Raw genomic sequence first — 22883 nt, 5'->3', positions numbered from 1 at the left:
TGTGATTGGCCGGTGACCAGTCCAGGGTATATTACACCCCTCACAGTAACATAGTTGTAAATAGCTAAGACCGCACTCGAGAAATGACACTTTGGTACACTGTAAAGTAGCCGTGTCGTGCTCAGACATCTTGTATTACAATGCACGTTGACTAGCCGTTACGCCTCTCAAACTCTTACTGTATACGGGTCAGTGGAAGTTCAGTATGACACCTCATGCCAAAGAGCTCTCAGAGGATTAAAATAAAATAATTGTAAGGTAAAATGGAATATAATACACATAATGACAATGGGCCAAATTTGAACATTTTAACTCACTTGCAACCAAAGGTCAGATTGACTAAATTCTCTGATTATTAAGATTATTCTGAGCGATTTGTCTACATACCTTGTATAACAGTATAACAGTGTTTTACAGTAGTAGTCTGTGCTACCGTGTTACTACCTGACAGATCAGTCTTTGCATTACAACAGCCAATTGATTGGTTAAGATAAAAAACAAAACAAAAAAAACACTGAGCGTTTAATCACCATGAAGGCCCTGCTGATGAATGAAAAATGGCAATGGAATGAAAAGCACAGCATTCCAAAGATACCTATTGTATTATGACTCGGTTCCCCACCCTTCCTTCCTGCCACTGAAATGGTGAACACCACCAACAAAGTAAGGTTGTTCACATGTCGCAACAATAATTGGTCAAATCTCTTATCTGAGCGTAAACAGCTACTGCTGCTATGAGATGATGCTATCAATATTGTACTTAGCTGTGGAAGTGGTGAAAGTGTTATGTTTGCTGTCAAAACACTATTTTTTTCATTATCAGATGTGAGGGCTGATTCAAGTTGTCTGTAGCCATTGAAAGTGCTTTCCATGAACTCTCAACAAGCCTGCCTGCTCTTGTTGGTCAAAATCACTCAAATGGAACTTTTTTTTTTTTATGGCGTCATGAAACCGAGGTTCAACTTTTTGGCCAAAATTCCAAAAGGTATGCTTGGTGCAAACAACATAAAAATAACGCCATAAGTGGCAGAATCATGGGGTCTTAATGATAGGAATTATTACAAGTTTGAATCAGTGCAAGCACAAAATCTTTAGGCTTCTGTTCAAAAGCAAAAAAAAATGCCAGGAAAAGCCTACTAAAACAGCTGAGCTTGAATTGGGGTTAACCAGAAGCACTGTAAATGGTGGCGGGTGTGTGCTGAGTGAGTTTGAACGTGATTGGTTCATTCTGAACATAGCCACATCACGGTTAAACCAGGGTGTGCATACTTCTGCAACCACATTTAAATTGTTTATATCTTACTTCCACTCTCAGGATTAAAAAATAAAATATAACTGATTGTACTGCTTATTTGCCACATCATTGGTAGAAAAAGATTTGATTAGATTGTTTTGCCTTATTTTGCAAATCTAGCATTTGAACAGGGTGTGTAGACTTTTTATATCCACTGTATATAATTATGGACCCTATTTGAGTAAGTAACTGAGTTCATGCCATAAAGAGACAGTGTGGGAATAAATGTGAATTTTAGATAAAAAGTTTAAAAAAAAAAATCTATACAAATTTGCTACCTTGTAGCATGGCTGCTATTATTTAAATTAATATTCAGAAATGCAGAGTGGATTGAAGACTTTAATCCCTTGCGTGCTTTGTACAGTATTCCTCCAAAATACAAAGACGAGGACAGGAAGGGACAATAGTTGGGCTTGTGCATGCACAACTGTTTGCCCCGGTGAAAGGATCCAGTGGAGGGAGATGGAGCTTTGTTGTGCCCGTCTCGACATACAGAGGCACAATCGGAGTGACAGGCGCAGAGAAATGGATTCATACCAGCATAATGGACACTCTCAATAGCAGCTGGCCCACTAATAGCCTGTCATAACTTATGAGAATTATCCCCAAAAGGCGTGTAGACAGATCGTGGAGCGAAAAGGCCTCATCTCGGGATCCGGTCGCAGGCGGGAACGTGAGAGCGATGAGCAACTGCTGTCCTTGTAAAGCACCGGTGTCCAAATGATTGTCTGTTTATCTCAGCGGCCCGGAGCACGTTTAAGCAATATTGAAGATAATCACAAGTTCACAACATTACAAGCGCCATTTATTTGTTAACAGTAGTGATATATGACAACTAATTATGATTTGTTTATTTAATCAGTTATTCAGCTGCGCCAACACAAATAGTTCCATAACTGTTTCCATTAACTCATTCACTGCCATTGACGGCGATAAACGTAAAAAATTATTTTGAAGTATTTCTATTTCACTTTTTTTTCCACTTTTGTTAACGAGAGTATGAAAACTTAGATTATTATTTTTTTAAATACAGATATAAAATGTGTGATTAATCGTGAGTTAACTATTGAAGTCATGCGATTAATTACAATTAACAATTTTAATTGCGACTTAAAGATTATTAAAAATTCGGGGCATCAGGCAATTACATTTTTTAATTGTAATTAATTGCATGACTTCACTAGATAACTCACAATTAATCACACATTTTATATCTGTTCTAAATGTACAATAAAAAATATAGGTTTTCATACTCTCGTTAACAAAAGTAGATTTTTATTTTAACTAATAGAAATAGTTCAAATGAATTTTTGACGTCTATAGCCGTCAATGGCAGTGAATGAGTTAATAGTGCAATAGTGAAATACAAGTCTGTCAAACAGTTGCTTGGGGGCTTGTCTGATTCCATTGAGGTAAGTTTTGTAGCAGCCGGCTGACAACAAACATTGACTATTGTTTTTTGTTTTTCTTGCCTTAACACTATTGTTAGCCAGCTGCTTTTTGCTAGCTAGCGAAACGCTTATAACTGCAAGGGAAACGTAAGTGTATAATCGTGTGTTATTTTCATTGACGCCTCACGTTTTTGCTTTCTTTATGCTCGTATATAACATATCAACCATGTGTGTTGTTTTGACAGTAAGCTACATCTCTACTGTCACCATGTGTCATGTTCTACGTGGTTAATCCTCGCCCAAGAAAGATTAGCGCGACATATAGCCAGTGGAAACAAGTCACTTAACAGGGATAAGGATTATTTACCATGTTTCGCCTTGATAATTGCTATCCAGCGAACCTTACAATCAGGGTCATCTAGTTTTTCACATTCTAGGAGCAAGATTATCAGAAGACACAACACATTTTTAAAGTTCAACCGGCAATGCAAAGTAGCTACTTTGTGAAAATATCATCTGAGAGAGAGGAGACTGAGCTGTAAACATTTCAGATTTAAGGAATTCTACGATTTTTTTTTTCCATTTTATTTGTTGATTATTGGCACCCATCCACTAAAGATAATAAAAATTGTTTGGCATAACCCACACAGATAACCACTGACTGTTGATGTAGGCCAAATTAACAGTTTGGAATATCTGGGAGGCGAAGTGATAACAGCTCTCATGGTATGACTCTTGTCCAATCAAATTGCTTGGTCAAAAATAAGTTGCCATCCATCCATCCATCATCAACCGCTCGCGGGGGCAGCAGCTTTAGGAGGGAAGCCCAGATTTCCCTGTCCCCAGCCACTTCAACCAGCTCCTCCAACGGGATCCCAAGGAGTTCCCAGGCCAGCCGAGAGACATAGTCTCTCCAGCGTGTCCTGGGTCAGCCCCAGGGCCTCCCAACGGTGGGACATGCCAGGGAGGCGTCCAGGAGGCATCCGAACCAGATCCCCGAGCCACCTCAACTGGTTCCTTTCAACGCGGAGGAGTAGCGGCTCGACACGAGTCCCTTCCGGATGACCGATTAAATAAGTTGCATTAAATAAAAATAGCATTCGACATGCCCCACATTTGTTATTTTCTTAAAATAAAATAAAAAATAAAAAAGTGTCAGTGAAGAATGTGTCATAAAACGTCGAGTTTGCAACACCCACTTGTTGCGTGTGTGGAAAAATAACAAAATAGTAAGAAAATCTCTTCTACATAATACCTAGTGTGAATCACAATTGTTGCTCTGTGTCAAGGTCCAATTTGTGAAACAGAACACGCTAATGAGCCCAATTAAGTAAACACTCCTTTCAAGATTGTCAGCCCAGTACAGATTGTGCTTGTTTTGGTTCTGAATGTGGAGATGACGTCCTCAGAGCGGGGGTGGATTTATTTTTTTAAGGATGTGTTAGCAATTTTTCAAAAATAAATATTATGTATAAGTTACCACAAAAGTCGCTCCACCCGTCCAAAGTTCTTAAGTACCTGAAGTTTACCACTGCCTTTGATGAGTTTTATGGCCATCAACAAACGATCAGCAGATACTTCAGAGTGTTACCAACTTCAGGCACAAGATTATTGCGTGCCACAACCTGACGTCTGAAGTGTATCGGGAATTTTGGCACATCCTGTATATGAAAACAATACAAAACTGCTTGTCTTATCTTTATGTACAGTTGCTTTGGTTTTAGCATTATCACCCAATTAAATAATACCAAAGTGGCCCTTGCAGCCTTCAGTTTTTCTGTGTGCGGCCCTTGAAGAAAAAAAAAGGGCACTCCTGTTGTAAAACTTTATTTACTTGCTTTCGTTGTTTAACGGGACGCAACAAATGGGGTTACTAATAAACCATGGCTGCTACCCGTCAGCCCTTCTTTCGGATGTCAATGTTGCAAATGATATTATGTAATCGATGAAACCTGTAATAATGTGTCCGAAAGGAAAAAAATTAATAAAACAAAACAAAACAAATGTGAGGATGAGAGCCTCTACTGTTGTTTGCACACAGCCTTACAGCCGTCACACGTTATTTCTATACTTCAAACTTCCCACTTTTTCGGCATCTATCTACTTCCACATAATTCATCCGATTCTCCTTATTCCAATTTTAACATATTCCAAAAATTTACGCCATTCTAGCGTGTACTTTTCTTAGTCCAAATATTCACGCCTTACCCACAATTCCCGATTTTGTAACCTATTTTTCACCATTCATTCTTAATGGGACTATTACTAATTACTTCCACATTTTTAATCCCATTAACTCCGTTCCAATTTCAAACTATTTCTAATATTCACACCATTGGCACTTTTATTTTTTTCATTCCCAGGATTCACGCCTTACCCACAATTCCCCATTTTGTACCCTCCTTTTCCCCACTCATTCTTAATGAAAGATTCTACATTTCACATTTACTTCACTTTTTTTTATCCGATTCACTTCATTCCAACTTCAATATATTATATAATATTCCATTTCATGCCATGAGCTCTTCCATCGATTCCACGGGTTTTCATTCAGCCTTACAGCCTTCACACACAATTTCTCTAGAAATAGCATTTTCGAGTTGGAAAAGCACTCTCGCTGCCATGATTACAATACAGTGCGGCATTGATTCGACACATGCGCACACACCTGTGGCGCTGACTGCGGGAAAAGAAGGTGAACCTCCTCAGGCAGGGGCAACATTTTATAAGCGCGTTTACCCCCAATTCTGCCTTTCCCCCCTCCACATGTGCCCCTCTTAAGGCTCCAGTTTCACAAAGCCCCTCACCCCAAAGCAAAGAGGAACCCCCTAAATTCCCGAGGACCCCCCCCCCCCCACTCCACCCATGTTTCACACTCTCATCACCTCCACTCACAGTTTTGCTTCACTATAGTAATACGACAAAGTTTTCCTACTAGTGTGCAGAAAGGTTTTGGAAGGCAGTAATGGAAAAACTTCAGTGGTTCTACAAGTGCGCTGAAAGGACTAGAAGAAAAAAAAATTTTTAATTAAAGAGCAATGATGATGACATTATCGAATGAACAATACTGAGCTCTTTAAAAAAAAAAAAGCAAGGACGACAAGCCCTACTAGTTTTAGCAAGTAAACCTTATTAGAATACTACTGTGCAACGCTAGTAACACTACTAGGCCCAACTAGTAGGCAATGCGCACACTAGTAGCAGTGGCAACTTACACCATTTGGGAGACAGATGCGCTAACTGCTAGGCTAACCTCCCATACTCTTATCACACAGACAACCGCAATCTGAAGGTCTCTTGCACGCTTGCTGGAATTTGTTATATCTTTTTCAAACGAGTCAGTCACACTGACAATGACATCGCTGGATAAAGTCGAGAACATTTTTATCATATTTCAAATGTTTTCTACCTCAAACAAGGGCAGCAGTGACACACATCTGTGAGTGAGCGCCACGCAAAGTTGCATCCTAGCGGGCTAGAAATCAATGCTAGCGAACATAATGAGGTGTAAAATTTGAAATAAGCAGCTCTTGTGGTTACCGATACCAAGTATCGATACCACTAGTACTTTTGATACAGAAGCCCCCCCCCCCCCCAAAAAAAGACAGATCATTTTAAAGAAAGACCTATATATCCCAATATAAGATTTTTACTTAAAATTGCAGGAAATTAATGGCAATTTTCCTATTTCAAATGTAATTTGTTATTTCAAATGTCTAGTTCCTAATCAAAAAATAGCCGCAAGACAATAGCCACATCCCTAATATTTATATTTCAAAATATTTAAATTTTACTATGAATACTTTTACAATTGTTTTTATTTGCCTTTAAATAAAGTAATAAGGTGACGACCAAGTATGGTACACTCTAAAAACAGTTGGGTCAAAAATAACCCAACTATGGATCAAAAATGGACCGACCCTCTACTTGGGTTGATTTGACCCAACTTTGTGTCAAGAAATGGGTCATTCAGCGTAAAACAACTCATAAATATTGCTCAGATCTTTTACTTGGGTCAAAAAATTGGATCATTTTGTATCAAACAACCCAGAAAGTTGCATCAAATTGACCCATAAAGTTGGATTTTTTATCCATAATTGGGTTACTTTTGACCCAATTGTTTTTTGAGTGTAGGGTGGTGCCTTCGTGCACGCTATTGACCAGCCACCACTGACTAGTAGCTTCTTGGGCACAACTAATACCATTTTAAAAAATGTGCAACATTTTTTCCTCACTACTAACATATTGCTGCCCTACTAGTATGCTAAGTCGCTTTACTAGTGTACGAAAATGCTGCACAGTAGTAGAAAGCAGTGGGGGGCTACTAGTAAGACACAGCTGTCTCACTGGTGCACCCTAGTGATGTTAATGGTGCATTAGCATATGCACCTTGAATTGGATATCCAGTTAATAAAATGTTCATATGAGTGATGACTGACAAGAGCATTTATTCCAATTCTTTGATATCCAACTTAAGGTCTATGCACTTATGCTCTAATATGTTTTTTTCCACCAGTAAGACAATGCAATACACTAGTGGAATGACTAGGCCGCACTAGTGAAGTTTTTTTTGTTGCTCAAATAGCTTAACACAACATTAACGTATGACATTTCTGCACACTACAAGGTCAAATAAATGTTACTATTGAGACAAAATTCGAGAAAAGCTGTCAAGGTGTTTGTGATTTGAAGGCAAAAGGGCAGGACCAAAGTGCAGGGAAGTAGGAGTATTCCAAAAAAAACAAACAAGGTACCAAAACGCTAAATTACCAAATTTGCTGACAAAAACGTATACAAACTTTCTATTTTAAATATTGCCATGGTCCCCAAAAAAGTTTATGCTTGTATATGTTAGAGTATACAGAAGGCGTTGATGCAGCCTCTGACCTGAAGAGGTTACTTAAAGCAATGGTAGTTATTATAAAAAAAATGACCAGCAGGTGGCAGCAGAATATAAGAGATCAACCAGAGCCATGTTGCAAAAAAGCTCTTTTCCCCTGTGTTTTAAACAAATTTGTGAATAATGATGAAATTTAGCTATATTCTAATGGTAATTGCTGCAAAACGGAAACAACTAGAAATATACTTTTTTTTTCTTCTGATGAAAGAGACTCTAATCTTTTGGTAGGTCCCATGTTTTTATAGCAATAGAACAAAATATTCTGTGGGCCTTGCAAAATCCAGTAAAACACCCAGGAGCGAAGGGGGTTGCTTCAGTGAAAATGGTTGGGAGTAAGTTAACAAGGTCCATAAAAAGTCATGTTTAAAGTGACAAACAGGGAATAATCTCAAACCAGTGGAAACATAACATGACTAGATTAATGACTAACAACAGCAACACATAACCGACAAAGACTGAAAGAAACAAGAGAACTATAAACAAGCAAACTGAGGCACACCTGGACATGACAAGGAAGAGGGCTGACAAGGGAGTTCTCCACAATATCAATCTGAGACTGCACCACGGCGTTTTGCTCGGGAAAGGCGGGACATTCTGTACAATATTTCGAGCTGATTGGACGATGCAGCATCTTGTGCACCTAACTTTTGTTTTGACCAATCACGGTAACGGATGAAAATATTGTCTTCGTTCTTGTCGTAGAAAAAAAAAAGAAGCATGTACATTCTTTACCAGCTAAAAGCGCCTCTCACTGTTCAACATTCAACAAGGAAAAGGTGAGTCATGACGCGAGAACAGAATTAATTGCAGCGTCCATTCGTCCAAGTTAGGTTTGTTTGTTTCAGATCCCGCCCCCAAACACAATGCCGCTTTGTGATTGATTTGTACAAAAAGTGAACTCACAAATACTGCGAGAATGAAAAAAGGGACACATGCGGGTTTAATGGCCTTTTTCTAGTAATTTTTACACATGTATGACACAAGAATATTTTTTCAAGCAATGCCTGTGCAGTTAAAGGTTCAATGACGACAACAGTTTGGCATTGTTTCACATTGAATCCAAGGTTGTGTCATCAAGTATGTTTGACCTTAAGATTCCGCCAAAATGCACATGCAGTTATCACGCGATAATGCATTCCAAGAATTTCAGGGAGCGCTATTTACAGCGGGGAGAGGGTGGGGGGGGAGGGGGGGGGGGTTTATCAGGCGTCCTGCTGGGGAGAATTCAATTTCACACTCATTGTTTAGTCCGTGCATGTATGCAAATTCACACACAAGGGCAGCGAAGTCAGAGTGAGGCGGGCAGTGCAAACAGTATCAAGTGACTTGCTCAAGGGCACCTCAATCGTCCACGGAAACACATTTCCACATTCCCTCCTGCACTTTGCCCCGCTCGTGTCTTTCCCTGTCTGGATGAGGGGAACGAGTCTTTGACAGGCTCCACTAGAACGAGACGATAAGATATCGGCCCGTATATGCACCTGGTACGCCTGTTGAATATGTATTGTTCTTTGTAGTGCAGCACTAAGTGCTAATGCAGGATGTAAAATGAGAAGTAAAGTGGGTTTTGCAGGGAGGTGGGGGGATGGGACGGGGGGGGGGGGGGTCATTGAAGCACAGGTGTAAGGCAACTGCAGCAGCACAGTGCAAACAGTCGCGCAATTGTAGTTCCACGCACGCGCACGTTCACAGGCTGATCATCTGTTAGTGAAATTAGCCTTCACTTCAACCCCCCCCCCCCCCCCCCCCCCCGCAAGACTGCACCTCAGCTTTATATCGTGTACAGTGAACCCCTGTGGAGAACATAATCCAGTCGTATGCACGGAAGCATTTCCACTAGAGAATCAGCAGTAGCTGGATGTGATGTCTGCTACATTAGCGGGAGGGTGAACACTGGAATTCAACGCCCCATCATGCTCCTATCAGGGTTAGAACAGTTTTGGAGTTTGTGTTATAATTAGTTTTTATTTTTTTGAGCATGTTTGTTAGTTTTGATAATTTTTCTCGAAAATGCTTCGTCATAGTTGAGTACAGCGGTACCTCGCTATTTTCACTTATTGCATAATATAATTCATTTATAATAATTATTCATATGTTACGGGGTTTATCTTGGGTTGTATCTCACTATTTTGTGGGGTTTTCACCTCTTTACTGTATTCTTTAATTTGTTCTGCTATTTTTCTTATTATATTTACAAAGTTAACAAGTGCTTGGAAGTGAACTGTGTGTGATGGCTCGCCCCCCAAAAACAAAAAAATCTCTTTTAACGTCCTCTATTTCGTAGAAATTCATCTATCGCGGGTGGGCGTGGAACATAACACCCACGAAGTGAGGGAACACTGTATTAGGTTTAGTTTTTTTTTTACATGTACTCTTTGTGTGTAAAATTAATAACATAGTAAGCATTGTGTAGTAAAAATTCACCCAAAATATTATTTAATTTTTATTTTTATTTAAACAAAACATGCACAAATCAAATAAAGGTACTGTATAACAGTCCACAGACTTGAAGTACAATAAGTGCAGTGCATTATACTTCTTCTAACACGAGATGCATCACAACCCTAAAATCTTCAAATTAGGATGGTCTCACTTTATGTATTTTGATTGCCAAGTTGCACCCTCGATTGACCAGCCACCACTGATACGTCTCTTTCCATTAATAGTAGGGCCTAATTGATCCATAGCAGCGATATTGTTGCCTATTTGCACGTGTTAGGGTCTCCCAAGTAGGGCTGTAACGATAATGGCAATATTGTGATATCGCGATATTAAAACTGCCACATTATTGTTGTCGGCATGTCACAATATTAAAAGCAGCACATCTGTTAAAAGTCAGGTTGGTTTCCATTTGTGTAGTTCTGGCACCCTCTATTTTTTTTTTTTTTGTGCAGTTTAATTTTCATAAGGGATGTTTTGGCTCTTCTTTGTTTGCAATCCATGTTAATCGTCAGATAAAGGGGAATGTAATATACTTGTGAACCGAGAACTCAATGTCTGCATGCATTAGCAAGTAAATGCCTCAATATTAAGTGTTATTAGAGATTGTATGCTTTTTATGTGCATTGCTGTACAAAAGCAGTAGTATGAGCTTATTTTTTTTTTTTTACAATATTTTGAGCTTTTTTTTTTTATATCGCCAACCTCCCCACAATATTATGATAATTATCGTATTGTGAGCTTCATATTATGATAATCCTATCGTGATGTTTGGATATCGTCAGAGGGATTTAGAAGGCCGCCAGCCTTCAGCGGACAATATTTGTCAAGAAGAAGAAAACGTACGTGGGAAAATAAATGCACGAGTCGTCAACATTACACTTTGTGTCTTTTTAACAGCAGCGGTATGAGGGTTAAGATTTTTTTTTTTTTTAATGCCATCAGATGATTGCTATCGTATGAATTACAGCTTGTGTGCAGTAGTGAGTGAATGCAGGTGATAAAGTGGCCCTGCTGTGTGTATTTAGCTAATAAGCGAGTGAGTCATGAGGGAAAGCATTCCTGTGTGCGCTCATTTGGATTCGCAGCTGAAGACACAGCGTGGGATGATTGTGTCAGTCTATTTTCATGCCGAAGCTTTTCTCTGCTCTGTATGCTGATTTTACAACACCAAATCTCAAGGCATTTTCATTGTTTCCGTGTCGCGCGCTTGCGCCAATCCACAAATGAAACGTTCCATTTACAAGATGAGGAGAAGTGTTTCTTGAAAGCATCGTTTCCTGACGTTTGACAAATATCCAACAACCACACATGGCAAGAGAGGTCTGTTTTGACTTAAGAATGGTTAACCCAGCGCCTCTGTTAGCTTTTGTGGAGTAAGAATACATGTGTGAGTCATTCAACACGTACGACATTTTTTTTTTGCCTCCCTTAAAAGACTGAAAATGCAAAAATTCTAAATGCTTTGTCCCATTAGTGGAATCTGACTTTGTTTACATCGTTCAAATTTCAGCTCTTTCTCAATTAAAAACACACTGAAATGTAATGAAGGATGAGTCAAAAGTCATGATTGCCATTCGTTATTTAGCTAGTTCATTTGTTTGTTTTATTATTTGTTTATCAAACTACTTTAAAAATTCCATATTTTAATTTAGCTGTGGTGTGTGCTGTGGTTACTGTCACATACGACATGTTGAAAACAATAGCAGTAGCAGTACTACTGATGTGATGACTAAACGTTTGAGCTTAAAAGCCCCCATTTGATGTTTAAAACGGACAGATGGGCCAAGTCATTTGAAGGTGGGGAATAAAAATAAATAAATAAATAAATAATAATAATAAAATGTGCATGTTCTGTTTTAAAATGCATAATTTGTAGCTCATTTAACTATCAGAAATTAAACCAAATAATTTTAGTTTAAAAAATTGTAATTCAGTTTTAATTATTGCAATTATTTTAGAAATAAAATAATTCATGCTCATTTTTTGAATCTATAAAAAACTTTTATTTTGCTAACATTTTGATGTAAAAATGTAATAAAATAATTAATTATTGCATGTTTATAATTGTGTATTTTATAATTAACGTAATTGGAATCAGCTAAAAAGTTACTAACAAATTGTTTATTTTACTAATGTTTGTTTTTATTATTTGCAATGCATTAATAAACCATATATAATTGGATAAATAAAAATAAAAATGAACAAATACAATTAAATATCCAATTTCAAGGCATGGACAATTATTTGGTGGGCCCATATCAAAGGTGGAGTGGACAGTATGTGGCCCGCAGTCCATGCTTTGCCCACACCTTTGATAAATTGTCCGGGTGTCAATTTGAGTGTTCTGTAGTACTCACCCCTCGCCCAAAGCCAGCTGGCATAAAATCAAGCGCTATAGAAAATGGAAATAGATGGATGTAAAATATAAATTCAATAAAATACACGGCATCTGAGAAGACGTAGCAACAGAAACTAACAAGTCAGGTAGCTAATGGCTAACGTTAGCACAGCCTGAACTTCGCATCCTTTCTGAGACAACGTTTTCAGAACTCTTGAAAGGCATTACAAAACGTTTGAGGCCTTGAAACGCTGCATGTTGGTAGACATTCAAAGGCACCCTCCTCTTCGTGCGCATCTTCATCCAAAATCAAGCCTTGCTTATCACATTAGCTCAGCATTCCGATGCCCTCAACCGGAACATGCTCATATTCTCAGACGACGCCTCCGCCTGCCTGTGTGTGTGTGCGTGTTTGGAGATGCAGGTCAAAAAGAGGAGTGGCAGATGTTGCCATTTGCTCAGCCAAGTAGAATGAGCGTCTCCTCAAGGCGCAGCCGTGCTCTCCTCCTCCCGTATCAAGTGACCGGCGCTCCCTTTGTGGACGTTTAAGGAAGCGCGGAGGAAGGAGCCAGAAGAGGTGGCGCTCTGAATCATGTCAACATGGAGGATGGAAGGGGAGGTGAGGCGGGAGTGCTACCGAGCCTCGAAGAGCCTCCTTCGACGACCACCTGTTGATTGAGTTCCACGTGACCCCACTGGGATGGGATCAGATAGGGGAGGAAATGGAGATGTGTGTTTGGCTAAGTGGAGGTGTGGGAACATGAGCTTTAGCTGTTTTTTTGTTTTTTTTTGCTCATACACTGCTGAACTGTCACACGACTGAATCTTGTTTTGCTCTTATTATACCAAAACAATCTCTGAATTGCTCTCACACACGACTGAAAAACTGTTTTCAGTATATTATGAACATTAGGTATGCTGTTTGAAAGGATTTCAGTAACCTGAGAGCATCCTGGTAATGTACAAAAAGAGCTTTTCAGTAGTGGGAAGAGGGAACGAGTATTCTACTAGTGTGTAGTGTTTCAGGAGTGTTAGAGAGCTTCAGTAGTGTGTATGAGAGTGTTTTGGTAGCGTACCTAAACAAAACAATTTTCATTAGTGCATATGAGAGCATTTCAGTAAAAGGTAATAAATTAAAAAAATGAAATCCATGTGAGAGCATTTCTATAGTGCTGTGAGACCATTCTAGTTGCAATGCGAGAGCGATTCAGTACCAGTAGTGTATATGAGTAAGAAAAATTCAGTAATGTGTGAGTGTTTTCGTAATGTGTAAGAGTGTTTCAGTAGCACATGTATGTGGGGGATAACTGTGTGTTAGAGCATTTCAGTAGTGAGTGTGAGAGTTTTCCAGTTTTGTATGTTAGACTATTTCAGTTGTGTATATAAGTGAAAAAGAATATAATGTGTGAGAAGATTTCAGTAGTGTGTCTGACTAAAACAGTTTCATTTTTGACCATGAGAGCATTTCAGGAATAAATATGAGCTAATAATTTTTGTAATGATTGTGAAAGAATTTCAAGTTGGGTGTGTGAGATTGTTTCAGTCAAGTGTGTGGGTGAGTGTTTCAGTTGTGTAACTGAGTAAAAAAAAAAGAAGAAAGAAGTGTGTATGAGAGCATTTCAGTAGTAGTGTGGGAACGTTCCAGTTATGTATGGGTATGTTTCTTGGAACATGAGAGCATTTCAGTAGTGCTGTGAGACCATTTTAGTTGCAATGCGAGAGCGATTCAGTACCGGTAGTGCACATGAGAGAGAGAAATTCAGTAATGTGTATGTGTGAGTGTTTTCTTCATATGTAAGAGTTTCAGTAGCACATGTATGTGGGAGATAACTGTGTGTTAGAACATTTCAGTAATGAGTGTGGGAGTGTTTATGTTGTGCGTCTGACCCCCCAAAAAAATTGTTACACTGTGAGAGCATTTCAGCAGTAGCAGTGGTGTGAGAGTGTTTCAGTTGTGTGTGTTAGACTATTTCGGTTGTGTATATGACTGAAAAAGAATGTAATGTGTGAGAACATTTCAGTAGTGTGTCTGACAAAAACATTTTTCATTAGTGATTGTGAGAGCATTTCAGGAGTGCACATATGAGCCAATAAATTCAGAATGTTTTTGAAAGAATTTCAAGTTGTGTGTGTGAGTTTTAGTTGTGTAACAGAGTTTAAAAAAAAAAGTGAAATAGTGTGTATGAGAGCATTTCAGTAGTCGTGTGGGAGCATTTCAGTTATTGGCGGGAGTGTTTCCTGGTATATGAGAGCATTTCTGTAGTGTGAGAGCATTTCAATAGTGAATATAAATGAAAAAAATATGTAAAAGTGTTTCAAGTAACTGTGTGATCAAAAAAAGTGTGAGAGTGTGTTTTGGTAGTGTGTATATGAGAGTATTTCAGTAGTGTTTGAGAGCAGTGAATATAAAGTAATTTTGTAAGAGCATTTCAAGTTTCTGCGTGAGCAAAAAAAAAAAGTTCAGTAGTGTGTGAATGTGTTTCAGTAGTGCGTGTTACATAGTTTCAGTCGAGTGTGTGAGAGGTATTCCAGAATTCTCTCCCTGACAGCCCGTCCAATTTATGGTTAGAAAATGAGAAGGATTAGTGCTGACCTGCTGCTGCTGCCAGCGAAGAAGTTGAGGCCCAGCGGCTGGTTCCATTGCGACTCCTTCCAATGACTTTTGTGGGCCTCCTCTCGCATACATTCAAGTCCTTCATCAAAAGCGAGCCATTCTTTGGGGCTGATAAGCGAAAATGAGCTGTTAATATTTGACAAACATTTGTTCTTTTGCCCACACGTGCTACTCGCATGCTACAATACATTTCACGCACAAAAGCATGTCATGCTTATTAGTTGATGATCCCTAAGCTTAATTCATCCATCCATCTGAACCGCTTGCCAAATAATATGCCACATGTAACAATGATATTGAGTGTGATGACAACTCTTTTATATTTGAGCTTTGAATATTACCGAAGGTTTTGATTTGAAAGTGCTTTTTGTGGTTTCGCCTCAACTTCCCTTCAGCCAGACCTGCGACTGATCGAGTTGTCAATCAATGCAAAAACCTTTGACAGTTGAACTAGACGATCAGTTTCCAGGGAGACATCATTGAGAATAGAGAGCACTGGTCAGTCAGCAGCCAGCATCTGCTTGTCGTTAGCGGCTGTGCACCTTAAACCGGCTCTACCCATTGAGCCACACATCACAACTCATCAGGGTTAGAGGAATTTTCATTGCGTTGTTATTTTTATAACTTAAAAAATAAATAATTAAATGATGTAGTCATGTGGCATATGCAAGCCATGTGACACGTCGAGGTCATGTGATGTGCCTAAGAGATATATGTAAATCTTGTGGCACATACAGAATATGATCATGTTAACTCGTTCACTGCCATTGACGGCTATAGACGTCAACAATTCATTTTAACATTAGTTTAACATTTTTTTTACCACTTTTGTTAACAAGAGTATGGAAACCTAGATTTTTAAAAATTGTATTAGAACAGATATAAAATGTAAATGTAATTCATTGTGAGTTAACTAGTGAAGTCATGCGATTAATTACGATAAAAAATTGTAATCGCCTGACACCCTAATTTTTAATAATCTTTTCTTAAAAAAAAAAAGATTAAAAAATAAATTATATATATATATATATATATATATATAATTTATTTTTTAATAATCTTTTTTTTATATATATATATATATATATATATATATACGTATATATATATATGATTTTTATATATATATATATTTTTTTTAAGTTTAAAATAGTCAATCAATTAACAACTCAGTTACTTTTTAAAGCAAGTAATGAGTAACTATAACTAATAACTTTTATAAAGTAGCATTCCCAACAATGTTCTTTAGACAAAGAAGATGAAGAAGCAACAGTAGTCATGACAACTAACTTTCAACCTCTACTTCGTGGATTTTGCCTATTGCGAGCAAATTTTTTTAACGTAACCCCCACGATAAACAAGGGATTTTATAGAGGAAAGATTATTAAAAATTAGGGGCATCAGGCGATTAAATTTTTTAATCGTAATTAATCTCATGACTTCACTAGTTAACTCACAATTAATCACAAATTTTATATCTGTTTTAAATGTACAAAAAAAAAATCTAGGTTTTTATACTCTTGTTAACAAAAATGAAAAAAAAAAAGTTTAACTAATAGAAATAGTTCAAACGAATTTTTGACGTTTATAGCTGTCAATGGCAGTGAATGAGTTAACGTGTGTGTGTGTGTGTGTGTGTGTGTGTAGTTTTTATGCTGCGAACATCTTGTTTGTTGTCCAGCATCCAAAGAGGAAGGCGTGCGCTAAACATAAACAATGCAGATGAGTGCTGATAGATCCCAATTGTCCTTGCCCATCTTTGTTTTCTTGCATTTCCTTGACTCCACTTTTGGATTTTCCAACCTCCCCCCCAAAATTCCAACCTATCATTTCCTGTGTGGGAGCGAGGGCCGGGCGCTGAGCAGGCAGAGCACACGACATAATGGCTCTTTGTACACCACCAGCACCGCCTCCTCGTGAGTAAGGCGCATACATAGGGACTGTTTTCAAACGTACATCAGCCACCCGAAGGCTCCAGCCCAAGTCCCAGTCATTCACATTGGCCCGCAGGCTAGCTTGCGGAGGCGAGGAAGTGGCCAAATCCAAAATAGAAAGACGGCAAGAAAGATGTAAACACACAAGCTTGTCTCTCATTTTCCCCTGAAAAGTGAACATGCATGAAAAAAAAAAAACTTTGTGGAGCTACATCTTGACCCAGAGCTTCCTCGACTATCATACCACAATAATAGCATTAAATGCATGTCTGACATAAAAAAATAAAATAATAATAATAATAAAAAACTTTGTGTAGCTAAGAGTACAAGGTAATGTTTGACCTTTGTAAATGTTCTATTTTGTCTATTTATCTACATGACCTCTGATTGTGTGTACTAATTCATGTCAGCTATGCTTACCTTTTGGATTTGACATTATACTGTAGTTCTTCTGTTCTGTGTAGTCCGACAAAGCTCGTCCTTCCGGTTGGTTCAGGTCACTGGCAAAGATGTATGACAGAACGTGTGACAGAAGACCAAGACAAAGCAGCTAAAAAATGGCTTTGACACAAGAGGTCTTCAAGGATGACAAAATCTGCAAACCACCTGCCAGAAAAATGTGAGGGAGTTTTAAGCTATTTGTTAGCATTAGCTTCTTAACTTTTATTTAGGAAAAAAAACACGAGATACTGTGATCTAAAGTTGTGACTAGTGCTAATGTGTGTCTGCAGATAGTGAAGCGGCTAATCGTAGCTGATAGGATTAGATAGAAAACGCTCCTCTAATGTTATATTTGTGCAATCTAATGATAATGTCATCTCCTTGTAGAAATGTGTCTCCTGCATCATGTCATCGCCTCGTTATTGTTGTGATCGCCGGACACACAGGAAGTCCGCCAACATGTTTTGACGTTGCCCTTAAGGCCAATTAGCCACAGTTACGTCACAAATTGGCAAAATTCAGATGGGGTTACTTACAGACACATTTCAGGAATTTTTTTGCAGCTAACAAAAAATCAGTTTGTTTGTTGTTATTTATCACACTTGTTGCGTCATATCGGACGGCAATTAAAAAGTTAAATGTGTCGCTTTATGGTCATTTGTATGTGGGCCTTTTCTGGAAATTACTTTTTTTCAGACTTCTGATAGGCTTTCATATCATGGCATTTTAATTTGGACAATGACAATTGTTACTAAGAGAGTATATGTATATATATGTCTGTATGTGTATATTATGTATATGAAAGGAATCATATTATTTGTGACTGTGCACTATCCTACTTTAATATGACCACCAAGCTTTGGAAACATTGGCTACCATTTAAAAAAATATATATATATTTTTTCAACTTAGCTTTGTCTGCAAGATTCTGGTTTTCTACCATTGTCTTCACTGAATATTCATGACGATGGGATGCTTGCATTCCCAAGAGCTCCCAAATGCAATTGAGGAAGTGAAAAAGCTCAGCATTAAATCACAACATTGCCCTCTAGGCACGTTTGCCAGATCATCAACAAGTATTCCGCTTGAACCACAAATGAGGTTTGGACATTCAGGCTCACAACTTGGGGGAAAAGAAGAACAAAAAGAAATAGGCTGAGTTTTGTTCCCAAACCAGGGAATTTAAAAAAGAAGAGAAAAAATAATAAAGAAAAAGTGTTAACCATCTACTGTGCTGACCGTGAACTGAAACCTCTTCAGCTATTGTTGTTCTCTCTGCAACTTCTCCAATTGTGTAGCCTACTCTTTTACACTACTTGCACGTTATTTATGTTGTTGTTACATCTTACTTTTAGTTTAGCTATAGAAAAAAAAGTTTGCATCACTGTAGCTCCATGCATTTCCACCAGGTATTGAACTTTATGCTTTGATGCCTGTACACTATTTTTGTGGTTCCTGTGTCAAAAGGTGTGAATATCACACAGAATTACGTTTCCTTACGTGTTACTGTAAAGGAGGCTTTTTAACTAAACCACATATTTTTCTAAAGTTTGTTAGCTAACACACTCACACAGGCTTAACCAACCGCAATGCTAGTTCTGTTAGCATACCGTAAGCTAACGGAACTAGCATTAACAGAACTTACCGTGGCGTAAACTATTGAAACTAGTTTTGATGTTGCAGTTTTATGGTTATTGGACTTTATAGTATTAGACACAAAGTCATCAAATTTGATTCTCAAATGACGTTATTAGCCATTGTTCCGTCATAATGAATGAAATGAACGAGACATCTTCACCACATCCAAGATGGCGTCGACGTCGACGTGCGATTCAACGGTCAAGACTATTCTCTAAGTGTACACAAACTAAAATGCAAACTCATTAGTGGCAGTAGAAAGAAGACTAAATTGACTCCCAGTTAACTGTAGAATAGATTTGAACTTAAACGCATTGATTTATATTTTTCATTCTGTTCAAAAGGATAGTAAATAAAGACATTGTAAAATGTTAAATATGAAATAAGTTATAATTTTCAGGTAGTGTATTTTGTGTCGCACTGAAGAAGGGGAAATTGTATGACCATGGAAAGACATTGTTTGTTTAAAAAACACACACAAAAAAAAACGAAGAATGATGTTGAGCCTCGATCGAACTCTAAAGGAGAAACACACTGCAATGTTTACAGGTGAACTTATTTTGACCTTCTCTAAACCTTTGAATGCAGATGTACGAGTGTTCAATGTTTCAATTATTTTTGCACAATTTGCTGTCCTCTATCAAGGAGCAGAAGGACAAAATATGTGGATCCACGACATCCATTTCTGTGTCTTTCTGTGACTTCTCCGGTCTCTCTGGATTGCTGTTGCAACCTGCTGAGGGCGCTCTGTGACACTGATTTCACTTCTAAATGAGAACATTTTTTATTTTTATTTTTAAAGCCTGTTGATCAACTATTAGGCACAGACTTGTTCCTGTGATGTCAAAATGTGAACAGCATGATGAAGAGGAAAGTTTACATAGCAGTTGTAATTTAATCATGAAATCTATACCTTCTGTTTGACAAAAGGTTCCTACTTTCAACATACAGCACAGCCTGTGAAATGCTTCCGTCCTTCAAGATCTTTGATTTCCTTTTCGTCTATACAGAGTGGCCAGTCCATTATAACCACTAGGCACAACATCATGTGATTCTTTTTTTTTTTTTTTATTGCAAAAATGCAAGGCAGCCATGTCTCAACTTCCTTATTTGTCTTCAATGGGTCTCAAAACTATGGCCCAAACTCCGGTCTCCAGAGAAGCATCACACTTACAACCAAATAACCCTGTTGCATTTGTTTTCTTCTGTGCTCATATGAATGGCTCAGCATGGAATGTTGGGAGGACACAAACAAGAAAGCAAGCACTTATCAGTCTGAAAAAAACAACATTCTTTGCCATTCCCTTGCTAAAAGAAGATGTTTTTCAAATGTGAAATAATCCCACATTGGGGGGGGGGGGGGGGGAATAAAAGTATCACGAAGGCCTTTCATGCGCTGTGCTCTGTCTTGTCCCGGTCTGCTCTGCTTTTTGTCAGCCTGCAAAAAGGCCATCAATTAACATTCCCAGCGGTGGCCTGCGAGGGCATTAAATCACATAAGCATACGCCTCTCTTCTTACTGAGGACGCCACGCCGCGGGAGAGAATTCATGTGAAAAGCCATAAACGAGTGTCGATGGGAAGGAACTCGCATGTTCCTGTGGCACATTTGGGTCTGCAAGTGGAACGCTGATGAAATCCGTCTGCATACATGTAGTAAGTCAGTGGCAGTAGAAAGAAGACTAAAGTAAAGCAAATGACTCCCAGTTAGGAAAATGCAACTCGAATGTAAACCCAGTAGAGCTGATTTTTGCAGACAGGTCAGTTATAGGAGCCCGGGTTTCAAAGCAAAAATGGTGAAGCAGCATTTAGCTGTTATGGTGCACGCAAATGTAATAAACTGCCGGCAGAAGTGAAGTCAGCCCCAAGTAGGCTATAAAATGATTTTAAATCAAAGTTAAAAACGATGCTACACCCGAAAAACCCACACCCCCGCCCGATACGAATGTGTTCATTATGCAATTGATCCTCACTTTCAAGTGATGTTGTTGTGTCACATGGTGAACTACTGACCTCTTTTGTCCACTGAATGAACTGCAGCCACTGAACCCATCTTCTTCAGCGCTGGGCATAGTTTTGAACATATCCTACTTGACTTTGGGCAGGAGAGGCAGCTGGGAACACCCGGGACTGGTCGCCATCCATTTGCAGGGCACATGTAGACAACCATTCACACAAAAAGTCTCCATTCATGTTTCTTTTTTTTTATGTGGGAAGAAGCCAAGGAGAACATACAAACTCCACATCGACCTTAGCCAAGATTGGAACTCTGAATTTGACTGTTGGGCTGATATGCTGTGAATTCAATAAACATAAAAAAATAAATATTCAGAGTCATGGACCATTTAATGATCTTCAGAAGTTAAACAACAAAATTATTTTACAGTTAAAAATGTCCTCATGGAGGAGCAGCAAAATACACCCAAATTAAAACAGTTTTTGTATTAATCACTGTTTTTTTTTTCTTCTTCTTCTAATTTATCAAAACATGATAAGTGCCTTCAACATAATAATGATAGTATTGCGCTTGTAGTCATCAAACAAGACTGACAAGCGTGATTTACTTTCAGCATCGGTTTCACACAAGAGTCCCTTTCCTCAGACAATAACGACACGGAGAAATATGAGCGCACACGGAGGACACATGGAAGTATTTACAGCTTTGCTTCAGAAAGACAAATCCACAGAGGACAGACAATAAACACATCCAGTAGCGGCATGATGGTAAGTTCAAGTCACATTCGTTGCACATCTGTCTTATTAGACAGCTTGGGGCAGTGGTGGACCAAAACGGCAGTGCACAAAAAAATAGGTGAAATAAAATTCCCAACATTCATCCACAAAAAGGAATGAGAATACAAAGTCATATATTAAAATAGATTATGGTATTTTTTTCCTTTTGTTTTACATAAAGCACAAACATTTTGGCACAAAATTGAAAAAAAAAAAGTTTTTTGTGGATGACATGCTTTCATCAAGCGGTGGAAAAACACATTGAAAATATTTGAGGATCCATCTGTAAAATAATGATAAATTCACTTGGTCTCTCCACATTGCATCAGTCTTGAACTAGCTATGTATCATATTTACAGTTGCACAATGGCCTGCAAAAAAGATGCTGCAAACTAACTTTTGACTGTAAACTGTACAACTCTCAACTTGGCCATGGAGCAAAAAGCAGCAGACAAAATGATTCTTCATCTCTGGGTTATACCATAATATGGATCATTTTACACTCAAATCTGTACAGACTTCACATTTGTATCTTATACATAGTGCAACGACTCCTTACATCTCTCTTTAGAAAAAAAAAATATCACAATCACTTTGATGGAAAGAGTGGGGAAAAAATGTCAAGAATCTCCAAAAGACTGAGTCCACACAGCCTTCTCAATGCTTCCAAAACATGGCAACATTGAAATATTCAAGCAGAAATGCTCTTAGAAACGACTTCAACGCCATTGAGTGAATTAAGGACTTGGTGAAGTGAACCAAAATCGTGAAGAAGAAAAGAAAAAAAAAAACTTGCTTAAATGCTTAATTGAGATTTTCATAAAAAATATGAGGCAATTCCAGTTTACAAAAAAATAGCTGGTGTTGGCTTTTCTTTAGAAAAAAATAAATAAAATCAAACCGAGGCAATGACGATCATGAGGTGAGGTGAAATCGTGGAGATGCTGTTTAGGAGGTCCGGGGCCAGGCGGGACAGGTGGCTCTCAGAGAAGTCACACGGTGGGAAAATCTGCACCACATAGGCGGCCTGGGAAATACAAACATGAACATAACTCATTTGCTACCAAAAACGTATAAATACATTTTTATGCTAGCGCATACAACTTTGATGCAGCCTCTGAACTGAGAGAACGCTTGAAGCAATGGTAGTTATTACAAA

At 38.3% G+C, this 22883-nt stretch overlaps 1 protein-coding gene across 3 annotated transcripts in view; it reads right to left on the bottom strand.

Annotated features, from left to right (window-relative positions):
• Positions 1-21318: 21318 nt before the first annotated feature.
• Positions 21319-22883, bottom strand: part of spen (spen family transcriptional repressor) — a 29828-nt gene continuing 28263 nt past the window's right edge. For all 3 annotated transcript variants that reach the window (XM_086068238.1, XM_086068239.1, XM_086068240.1), the window contains one exon: positions 21319-22751. In XM_086068238.1, the coding sequence (XP_085924364.1) occupies positions 22620-22751 (132 nt within the window). In that variant the 3' untranslated portion in view covers positions 21319-22619. The remainder of the gene's footprint in view (positions 22752-22883) is intronic.

Source organism: Leptonotus elevatus, chromosome 2 (genome assembly GCF_054856555.1).
Source record: "Leptonotus elevatus isolate MCC_2025b chromosome 2, RoL_Lele_1.0, whole genome shotgun sequence".
Classification (NCBI taxonomy): domain Eukaryota; kingdom Metazoa; phylum Chordata; class Actinopteri; order Syngnathiformes; family Syngnathidae; genus Leptonotus; species Leptonotus elevatus.
This window is presented reverse-complemented; position numbering and strand designations above follow the sequence as displayed.